The 11,624-nt window shown below is 41.5% G+C and overlaps 1 protein-coding gene across 1 annotated transcript; it reads right to left on the bottom strand.

The window, feature by feature from the left end:
- Positions 1–959: 959 nt before the first annotated feature.
- Positions 960–11,135, bottom strand: LOC108897527 (L-lactate dehydrogenase B chain). The gene is made up of 8 exons (XM_018697212.2): positions 10,965–11,135; positions 6,544–6,680; positions 5,271–5,388; positions 4,629–4,802; positions 4,365–4,538; positions 4,076–4,193; positions 2,919–3,042; positions 960–1,832 (listed from the first exon to the last, which is right to left on the bottom strand). Exons 2-8 carry the CDS (start codon positions 6,670–6,672, stop codon positions 1,665–1,667), a joined length of 1,005 nt encoding a protein of 334 aa, XP_018552728.1. The 5' UTR covers positions 6,673–6,680; positions 10,965–11,135; the 3' UTR covers positions 960–1,664.
- Positions 11,136–11,624: the final 489 nt, after the last annotated feature.

An 11,624-nucleotide genomic window follows, 5' to 3' on the forward strand; every position in this document is an offset into this window, starting at 1 on the left:
TGTCATTTAATGCGGTGGCTAAATCCAACCACAGGGTGGCACTGCAGAGCCTTTTAAATGACCCCAAGGACAACACGTGGAGACAGAGTCCTCCTCAGGCTGACAGGCCAGAACAGTACACAACAAATAATATGAAGACAATAAATAAAGATGTGACTCACCAAACAACTTCACAGTGGGAAAGAGGAGAGCACAAGCGCACGAGCAGCAGTAATAAAATAATAAAAACAGAGGTAATGAGTGAAATAAGTCCAATAAATGAGTGAACAGACTGAGAGGTATACTGGGAGCAGAGTTGATTGTAAAGTCTGACACCTGTTACCTAATATTACACTAGACATTAATTGATATGAAGGCTGTACAGTGTTGCAGCGGTTAGCACTATCACCTCACGCCAAGAGGTGACGGAGTTCATGTTCTCCCCTGCGTCTCCAGCTTCCTCCCACAGTCCAAACACATGCAGGTTAATTGGTGACTCTAAACTGTTAAGTGTGACTGTGAGTGTGACTGGGTGTACCCTGCCTCTCATTCAGTTTCAGCTGGGATTGGCTCCAGCCCCTCATGACCCCTAAGGATAAGTGATATAGATAATGGAACCTAACTGGCTGGTTCCCTGTTACGTCTCGTAAATGTGACATAAACAAAGATGTATAAAATCTTTAAAAAACAAATAATAAAATAACATTTAAAAAAACATTAAACATTTAACACTTTTATACCAGTATGGTACAGAATGACCAGTTATAGAAATTTGTCATATTTTAACAGATTTAAGAAACACTGTATTTGCATCTGATTGAAAACTTTAGACCATTTTCTTTCTGAAGATGAGAGTGTCTATGATTTTTCCACTAAATATTTGTTGGATAAATGATAAATCTCTTTACAGGCTGCATCATTAACAAAAAAGGGAACATGAATAATCATTTTTAGAAAAGTAAAGCACTCAGACACACAGCACCTGTCATAGCTTCAGTTTATTAAGTTACATGTTGCACAAGGTCAGACAGTCAGAAAATGATATTTTTAAAAAAAGAAGTTGAGCTGAACAGAACAGCTTTTCCCCTGCAGCTCCATCTCCCTTTGCTAACACCGAGGAAACAAGAGGGGAAGAAAAACTACATTCACACTCACAATGTCGCAATTTAACCTGTGTTGACCTATGTGTGCAGTTGTCTGTCTGCTGTACCACGTTTACCAGTTTTAGTTGAAGGCAGGAAGAAGGCAGTGTCCTTTTTGGGTTTTTAGTCTCTTTCTCTCAGTGATTCCCTGAAGGTAACTACGTGAACAACTGTGTACACAAAGTGGTGGAGGACGACTGTCACACTTTGGGTTTTTCGAGGGTTGTGTTTGATCCTGGTCTAAACAGCTGAAACATAAGAATCCATACAGAGTACATTGCAGAGGTCAGCCTACATCTCCTAACACTAACACAGTAACACAGCAACTTCAGTCTAATAGCTGTCTGGGAGAAAATATGCCTATTTTAAAGGAGTGTTTTTAGAGGTGTCGGGTGACTGACGGGAAGTACTGATAACGTATAATTTTCCTGAAAAACACTGATGTTATCCTTTAAAGAGCGACAGTCTAACAGAGAGGGACGTTATAAAAGGAGTGTGTGCGTGTCGACAGGCCTCTGCATCGGTGGTGTGTACTCTGTGTGTTCAAATGTCCTTGAGGTCTTTCTGGATGCCCCACAGTGTGTCGGCACTCTTCTTCAGCTGGGCCACCTCACCGTCGGTCAGGGTCATGTTGACCACGCTGCTCACGCCGGTGCTGTTCAGAACGCAGGGCAGGGACAGGAAGACCTCCTCACCGATACCATACATGTCCTGAGGAAATACACACATACGTACACAGAGTTAGGTGAAGAGGACGCTCTGACAAACACACAAATGTTTACACAGTATATAGGCATATAGCTGTGCCAGAGAGAGTGTTTAACATTTAGGGGAATACTTCAACCGTTTCCTTCTGAGAGCATGATGAGTCAGGTTTCAGTTTGGACTGGTAACATCTATTAAAATATCTCTGGTCATGTTAATTTATTCATAAGTACAAACAGGGTTAAATAATGGAACTATTTCTTTTCTATTTCTATTAAACAAATGAATACAACATTAACCCCTTGATGCCTGAATTATTTACAACTGTATAAAAAAATTCATTATTTGTGTTTTTGCTTTCAAGCTGATGCTAAATTAAGTAGAGATTGTTAATTTGTCTATAGCACATACATACATACATACATTTAGGTATGATGCAAATTAGCGACAATAGGTATTAATGGTAACCAATGGTAAATTTTTTATTGAAGCCACAAAATTGTTTACAATTATTTACACTATAACTAAGTAACTATAACTATGGATGTATAACTACCGGAATGTAGGTCACACTCCAAACGGTCCTATGGTAAACCAGTGCTTGCAAAAGGTTCCTAGGCATGTATTTAGAATGCACAAACCGGCCTTGGGGGAATGCATACACTATCTCGGCTGCAGTCTGAATGCAAAAGGTATGATGCGAATTCGCGACAATCAGCGTTAAGGGGTTAACTTATGAAGTGTAGAGGTGTTGGTGGGTGTATTTGTGAACTTTGGACAGAGCCAGGCTAAGTTAGGCTATCCACATTCTTTATCCTAGCAACCAGGCCCAGTGGGCACTGCCAGGGGGCCCACAAGACTCCATATTCACTGTGACTACAGCTAAATAGCAACTGAAACGATAATGACATTAAGGCACTACTGCGTCAAAAACTGCACTGTGGGTAATAAAAAATAACTACAACTGTGTCAACTGTGGCTAACAGTTTTGTTCCCCTGTAGACTCCATGGTGGGTTAACCCTGCCATGATGATGTGCATGCACCCAGAGGCATGTTTATGTGAGTGTATTTCCTGCGTGTGTGTGTCTGACCTTGACCATGGTGGAGACAGGGTGCACTCGGCTCATGTTCTTGACGATGCTCTCGGTCAGGTCTGCCACGCTCAGGCCGATGGCCCAGTTGGTGTAGCCCTTCAGCTTGATCACCTCGTAGGCACTGAGACACAACACAGTACTTTGTTAATAAAACAGCTGCAAGACAAAATTTCAGCTGTTGGAGGCCTTAAAAAAAACAGCCTGTATAAAACCACAAGTGTTAGCAAAGTTTTGACTTGGTTTTAGAGAACAAACACTTTATTTTGGCGATGGTGTGATACAGTGGAAGCTCTGTAAAAAGCCAGTAAGGATTTGTCAATGAATCAGCTTTCTGTAGGCACTTCAGGGCAGAACACACACGTCGGACATCTTTCTCTTTAGCTGCTAAATGCACCACTGTGTTCACCAGCTACTTTCCGTCTCTGTGTGCTGTGTTTGTTCTTGAGCAGGTAGTGGACAGGGAGTTTATCAGAGCTTTTTCACTGGAAGCAGCTGCCTGTTGCTGCTGGAAACAACACTACAACTCTACAAATGAGACAGTGGATCTTAAATTGGATGTTTAGCAGTTACTCGAAACATATGCCTACACGTGTGATGGAAGTGAAAAGCTGTACAGGCTTCTGAAAAGATATTACATGAGTAGTGTAGCCAGGATTTAATCTGCTATTTCTATAAGTCTAGAATAAGCCTGGAGGAGGAACATCTCAGTTCTGTTCCATTAAGTCATATATAATATAACCCTGTTATAATAACAGAATTAAACCTGCAGGTGCAGAAAATGTCAGTTCTAACAGATCCACCAGAACAGCAGTGGCCCAAGCTGCTAATGCCAAGCCTAAGAAAGCTACATTAACACCTGTACAGTAGATTATTTACCAACAGAGTTACTGTACACTTAGTTCTTGATTGTAAAATATAGAAACACAGATATACTATCAGTCACTGACTGCATCGTAGGGAATGATTTTACTGCAGGCTGACAGGTTGAATGATTTGCTGAGAAGAGGTCAATCACCTGGGACAGAGGCATCCACTGTCTCACCTGGCTGTCAGGTTGGACATGTGTGTGTTTGACATTTCAACAGAGATTTATAAAGCTCTATCAAAACACTCTCTGGGTCTCTCACACATTCTCACACTCACACACAGCGTACCTGTCCACCACAGCTTTGTGTGTGGCCTTCCACTGTTCTTTATCAGCATCAGTGCCGATCTCAGGGTTCAGCTTCTGCAGGTTAACTCCAGCCACGTTTGCACCGCTCCATACAGGCACTGGAATACAATACAACACACACAGAGTTAAAACTGTGATATAAAATGTGTAGTTTCAACAGAAAACAAGGCCCCTGAATGATTCCCTGCCAACAACATATCTGACAAATATTCACTTACAAATCAGAAAGTCATGACACGTAACTGAGTGTGTGTTCTGTGTGTACCCACCGCTGGTGTCTCCGTGCTCGCCCAGCACCCAGCCGTTGAAAGAGGTGGCGTGGATGCCGAGGCGTTCGGCCATCAGGTAACGGAAGCGGGCCGAGTCCAGGTTGGTGCCGCTGCCGATGACACGGTGCTTGGGCAGACCGCTCAGCTTCCAGGTGACGTAGGTCAGCACATCAACTGTGGAGAGGGTGTGTTACACTCAGCGGTTATTGATTTGCAGAACACACAAACACACTAAGAGATGACAATGTGTATTCAAGTATTTACCGGGGTTGGAGACAACGATGAGCGTGCAGTTGGGGCTGTACTTGACGATCTGGGGGATGATGGACTTGAAGACGTTGACGTTCCTCTGCACCAGGTTGAGGCGGCTCTCGCCCTCCTGCTGGCGAACACCGGCCGTCACCACGACCAGGCGGGAGTTGGCTGTCACTGCGTAGTCTGGAGGAGGAGGAGATTGATATACTTCATTATTATTGCTCTTTAATGCACAGTATGTGTGAATGAATGACATGACTGAGTATCCGTCTGTGATTCATCAGTCTGAGCTAAAACAGGCACTCAGTGAGTGAAGCTTGCGTTCACACTTCTGAGGTTGGAGGTTACATTCCCACTGGGACAACTTGCACTAAAACTGTAATCACTCATGGCCTCGGATAACAGAAGCACTCACTGAAAGGCAGCGTTACATAATGACACCATCAATGTTCACGTACATGACAGCAGCTATCGGCTGATTTCATGTCGGAGATGTCTTACATCTACTGTCAGGGTATGTCTCTGCTGTGAGAGGTAAACCTGTACGACTGTGTGAAGAAGTCAATTCAGATCTGCTGAGTAAGATTTAGACATGTCGTTCCTCAGGGAAAGATAGGAGCTGCATGTACAGTGTGAGCAACAGTTCCTGACCTTTGTCAGCGACTATCTTGGAGGTCTTGAGGAAGAGGCTGCCGTGCTGCAGATCCATCATCTCTCCTTTCAGACGATCCTCCATCACATCCACGAGAGCCAGCTCATCACACAGGTCCTGACCAGAGGAGACATGAGGCAGATTATAGAATAGCTGCGTGGATGTATGTGTATATAGACATATGTGTGTGTCTCTTTACTTGAACAAAAGACTCAAATTAGCAAAAGTACTGTCAAAAGAAGGCTGAGAAACACCAGCATGTCACACTGGATGACTGGAAAAAAAAAAGTTCTGTTTACTGATGAATCCTAGTTTGAGATTTATGGCAGTAACAGAGGGATGTATGATGTAAGGAAACAGGAGAATGATACCACAGTATATCACACTGACAGTGGGAATATTCAGGTCTGTGGGGTTCTACTCTGGAGGTGGACATCTGCACTGAATTGACAAAAACCCTGATCAAGGAGAAGTACTACACCATTCTTCAGAGACATGCTGTACCCTCTGGTTTGCAGCTTTGTGGAGAAGGGTTCATACTACAGCAGGGTAATGACCCCAAACACGCCTCAAAGCTCCATGGTCACCTGGCCTCAACCACACTGAACATTTATGGGGGCATTAACATTGTGTGACACCACGAGAAGCTCTTTGAAACATTGTCAGATCATGCTGGGAAGGGAGGGGGCCATCAGGTTTTCCACAAACATGTGGAGTCCATGTCAGCTCCAGTGCATGCTCTCATTAAAGCAAAAGCATTTTCTTTAGCTGATATTATCATGTCATGGAAAAATAGTATTACATTTAAAACAAATGCACAATATATAAGTATATAAAATGTCATCTTAAAGATTCTAAACTGTTTGAAGGTGTAAAGAACCGATGGTTGTCTGTCTCTATGTGTCAGCCCTGAGATGGGAAACTAATTTTGGCAATACCCTGCCTCTCACACAGCATCAGCTGTGATCACCTTGTAGCCCTCTAAGCTAATGGATGAATGTCTCAATCAGTGGTTAGCACTGCTGCCTCACAGCAAGAAGGTCCTGAGTTTAAATCTAAATCGTGTTAACGTGTTGAGATTTCATATGTCAACATTTAAATATACTAACGCAATATATAATACAATATATATTGAATATATGACCATACATGTGACTTTTGGATATTGGTTAAAGGAATACTGTAGACTGATATTATACACAGTATATATAATGGACATGTATCAGATTTTTGTATGGGTTTGTATTTTTTCTTATTGTTGTTGTGTCTTACCCGCAGCAGGATGCTGATGGCGCAGGCCATGCCCACCTGGCCCACGCCGACTACCGTCACCTTGTTCCTGGGAGGCTCAGCGGGGGTGCTGGCCAGAGGGCTGATGAGCTTCTGCAGAACTGAGGACATGATCACAGCTGCAGGGAGACACACAGAGGACATGTCCTGGTAAGCAGGTCCCACAGCACAGCAACTCAGACAGGAAATGAGAATGAAACGTCTGCTTTAATCTGTCTACACTCCTCATTTAGTGATATACGCACACAGCCTGCAAGCCTAGTTCTTCACGCAATAAGCAGCCTGTGATACACTGCAGTTCACTAGCAGTGTATGCAAACAGTTCATTAACTTCATAGTTGACAACAAACGTATGTCCTCTAACATTAAAACATGAATGAACACAACGCCTACAACTTATTATGACTGTCATCTTCAGTGGATCTGTGGACCAAGTTTTCAATCAATCACTTCATGGATATAAAATGAGAAATTAAAAAAAAAACCTGCCCATCATAAGTTCTGAGCCTGAAGTGATGTCAAATATGTTTAAGTGTGTTTTTTCTAACCAACAGTTAAAAAACACAAAAACTGTTCACTGATATTAAACTGAGAAACAGCAAATCCTCACAATGAGGAAAATGAAAAAGGAGAATATGCACCTGATAAATGACTCAAATAAATAATCAATTATCAAAAGTGCTGTAGAATCATTTCAACTAATCCTAATTGAGTATCTGATTATTTAATTTAGCAGTCAAGAGCTGACTAGATACAGATATCCACATTACAGAAGTAATAAGCAGTAGCTGCAATGATTATTTTCATTATTGATTATTCTACTGTCATAGTATTTACTATGGTATAAAATGAAACAGATTCTCAAAATCAGTCAGTGATTAATTTTCTGTCAGTCGACTTATTGATTGTTTAAAGAATGAGGAGCAGCATGCTATACAGCACAAAGCCTGTTATTACGTAATCCTCTTCATAAAGGAATCAGTCCAAGTGTAAATAAGAACCAAACCAACAAACTCCACAACCAACAATACAACCAGTCTTGGTTTATATTCTACAGACACAGAAATAAAAAACAGTGCCAACAGTTAGAGTACGACACTTACAGGAGGAGGCACGGATCGGCATCAAAAAGCGAGACATTGTGACAGAGTCCAAGAGCAGGAACCAAACCCAGAAATCCACAATTTACTGACTAAAACCCAGTGTCCAGTTTAAATACTCCAGTCTTATCAGGACTGTTACTGTCATCATTTTCAGCATTATCACTGTCCCAACATGAACACAAAGTTGCTGGAGCATCCTGTTAATCTGTACATACATGCTGTATTTATGTAGGTTATCATGGTCATTGTCATTTCCATCTCTGGAGCAGTTTGGGTACTGTAGGTGTTATCATCTCTGATGCTGTCAGAATGAATCAACCATCTTGTGTCAGAGGACTTATCACATGAATATGGAGTTCTTCATACATGTCTAATGTGTGAGGCCTTTTAAAACCACTAATAATAATACCCTCTCTCATTATACAGCATTGACACACAGTCACCAGGAATCACAGTTTGATTAAAAGACAGTGTGTGTAATTTTACAAAATTTCTCTTTTGTTCCCCCACCAGAGGTTTAAATGCATGTCGGATTAATTTCACATTTCTTTCCTGAACATAAGTGTAAGCTGCAGTCTTAAGTGTTTCAGTTTCAGGCACTGCAGAAGGCAGCAAGATGCACTGGTTTAGAGGTGTTCACTGGTCTTCTCAGTTCTTAGATCTGACTCAGACCAGGTCTAAGTTCTACTCAGTCCTGTTCTATTGTCTCAGGTCTTTGTGTCAATATGTGAAATATTATCTGCCAGCTCTGATCATGTGGTACAGTATAACCATCATAGAAGAACTGTTTGTTTATTGAGGCAGACAGTGTGTTCAACTGTGAAGTTCAGTACAATTATGAGGAATGTTAACGTTTGCATTTAGCTATATTATGTACTTGTGCGCTTAGTTACATTATGCACACAAGATGTCTGTCTTACAAGTATATTTTTTAAAGTTGCCCAAAACAAAAGGCACAAACATATCAGGAGAAAGAGAGAAAAAGTGCTATTGTGCTACACAGCTGTGTGAGGTGTACAGCAGCTCTAAGTGGTCACAGTCAAAACTGCAGACATGTGACTTCCATCAAGAGTGGACCAAGAGGAACAGTTTGACCTAATTTCAACCTCTATATATATTTACAAAAAAAGACATCAAGAGACATACACGGTTATTATTTTTGTGCTTCATGTGTTTGGACAGTCAACCAGGCTCAGTCAGATTGAGAAAGATTCAGTACTAATCTGCACTGACTATGGGTATACACCAGGGGAAGTTCATGCGGAAGTGGAAGAATACTGTCGGGTGTGTGTGCTGGGTGAGCACGATGTCAAAATCAATCAATCAAAATCAATGGAAATCAAGCTTAATCAGCACAAGGAAACGTCCTTGTAACTACCTAGAGTTAGACCACTGCCTAAACAGCAAAATAATACAGTAATAACACAGAAATGGACATAAATATTATTGCATACTTTTTTCATAGGAACTTATAATTTATTATAATTATCATCTGGTTCTTAAACAATAAAAAGGTTTTACGCCTGACTACAGCTGTTATATAGTTTTTGAATTCAGCATAATTAAATGAGTTAACCTCAGTTTCAGGCCAAGATGGACGCCACTCAGAACAATAGATTAGATCCACGTTTTCCATTATATTCTTATTCAAACAATGACACACAAAGACTTCCGGTGTCACAACTTCATTTCACCCTTCGATGTTACACTTCCTCATACACAGCACTGCTCATGTGGTTTTCTGTCTACAGGTTTTTATATCAACAGGAAGCCAGAGCACTAAAAGTAACCTGAGCATTTAATTCTCAGAAACTCAGAAACTTATTGCAGCAAAAACACAAAAATACCTGAACTGAGTTAGCATTAGCGATGAGTAGATCTTTATCTACATAACACAGAGCACTGTTGAGCTGCGGCAACAGACAGATTTCATACTGGTGGGACAAAGAGAGGTTTTGTTCACAAAAATAAAAAGGCAAAAAAGAGCTTCCACCAATCCATTTCATAACACTCTGCTGAGGGGAAAATTGCATTATGATATAATCATCTGCAGATGTAAAAACCAACAGCCTTTGATAGAGGGATATAATATCATGATAAAGTAAATGAAATTAAACCACTCGATTAAGACACGCATGGTCCCTAACACAGATCCCTGAAGGCCCCATGGCCTCGGTTTGGGAACCACTGACCTTATCAGTATTCATAAAGAACAAAGCCTGAGAGCTCATGTTGTCCTGTAATATTTAGCCTGCTGGTACAGGCTGCCAACAAGTTATCAGTTATCAGCTGGTATCAAGGTCAAAAGGACAGTTGAAAGGCGGTCATGGGGAGGTGGTCTGTGTCCATAAAGAGAACACCATGGCTGTATAAACTGGGCTGTGTTTATCTGGCACAGGCCCAGGACACAATAGCACTGCAGAACAACACCAATGCCCCAGTTTAGCCTCTGAAAATCAATTTATTGTTGCTCAACCTGCCTCACTGCTGAGAGGACTCCAGGAGTTCATGCGTGCCATCAGCACAGCCTTTAGTGATTGTATTATTTTTCGAGTTAATATTCTGGTTTGGTTCCTGTTCAGTGATTTTAGTGGAATTGAGGTTATGTAACAGCCTGGGCCTGAGCCCTGCAGTTGCCCTTGAGTTTGGTGGATGCTGGGGCACAGTGAGCAGGGACTCAGCTCAATTTTAACAACATGAAATGTTCAAATATGCAAGTATTTCTGAAAACAGCTTAATTACCGTTTGAGATAACAACTCCTACAGGGGACAAGTTCAAGTTCACCGCAAGTTCACCCGCTTCCTGTCTGTGCTAAATTATAGAATATGGCTGTAAACGCACAGTTCACCTCAATGTCAAGAGCACAGCGGGAAACAGAGTAAAAACTGCTCGTAAAGACGTCGACGTTCTGGTGGGGGCCTGTAAAAGAATGTCCAGCCATCATCTGAATTTCATCACAGACCTAGCTTAATGTTCAGCAGATGCTCTTTGTACACTTTTTATTTGTAACGGTCTGAAATATTCCACCCTTCGCACGAAATTAAACGTAAAATCTTAGTATTTAATACTCGATAGCTTCCCAACTATCTGAACCGACGACAAATATTCGTGTAACCTCCTCCGCTGTTTCAAACGTTTTATGACATTGAAATTAACTTCGCACAGACTGAAAATGGATTCCTTCAGCGGATGTTTCAGCTCTGAGCATCCATTGCTGCTCACGCGCTCAGCACGCATCACAGCGCGGCAGCTCCGAGCCGTGCTCAAGGAAAATACCAGAAAACAAACACAATACTTACATCTTTACAGCTGTTCCTAAACACTGATAATCGTTATGTGGTGTGGCGGCGGCCGACAGGGAGATGGAGAGAAGGCTTGTGTGGAGCTGAGCAGGCTGCAGTGAGGAGTAGAAAGGAGGAGGAGGTGGTGGTGGTGGTGGGTGGACTTCCACTGTAACCAGGGTGGGTTCACGTGTAAGGAGGAGTGAAAGGCAGCGTGCCAGATCTTCCGCGTGGCGTTTACAGGCTGCCCATCTGTCATGGAGGACTGGGAAATATGATATAATACATTTTTCTCTGTGTGTCTTTGGCGTCAGTTGGTTTCAGTTGTTTTTCTCACATTTTTCATTTTTTTTCTGACCAGAAGGACTTGAATGTAAAGTTAGTATATTTACTGAAGCAGCTGTATTATATAGTTTTAAGGAAACTCTACTTTGTTCCCATTTTTGCTGAAATACCTTTTACATTTCAGAGGAAAGCATTACACTACAACTACATGTCTATCAGCTATAATACTTGCAGATCAGTTTTTACATGCAAATTATCATCAAATTGAAAAATACTAGACAAATATATTACAGTGTCAAAATCCATTTTGCCTGCATATTGAGTATACGTACACATTAACACGAGTACATTTTGCTGATATAACTCTATAACACTGAATGTAGGATTGTGTGG

This window comes from Lates calcarifer, unplaced genomic scaffold (assembly GCF_001640805.2).
Source record: "Lates calcarifer isolate ASB-BC8 unplaced genomic scaffold, TLL_Latcal_v3 _unitig_4228_quiver_1165, whole genome shotgun sequence".
Classification (NCBI taxonomy): domain Eukaryota; kingdom Metazoa; phylum Chordata; class Actinopteri; family Centropomidae; genus Lates; species Lates calcarifer.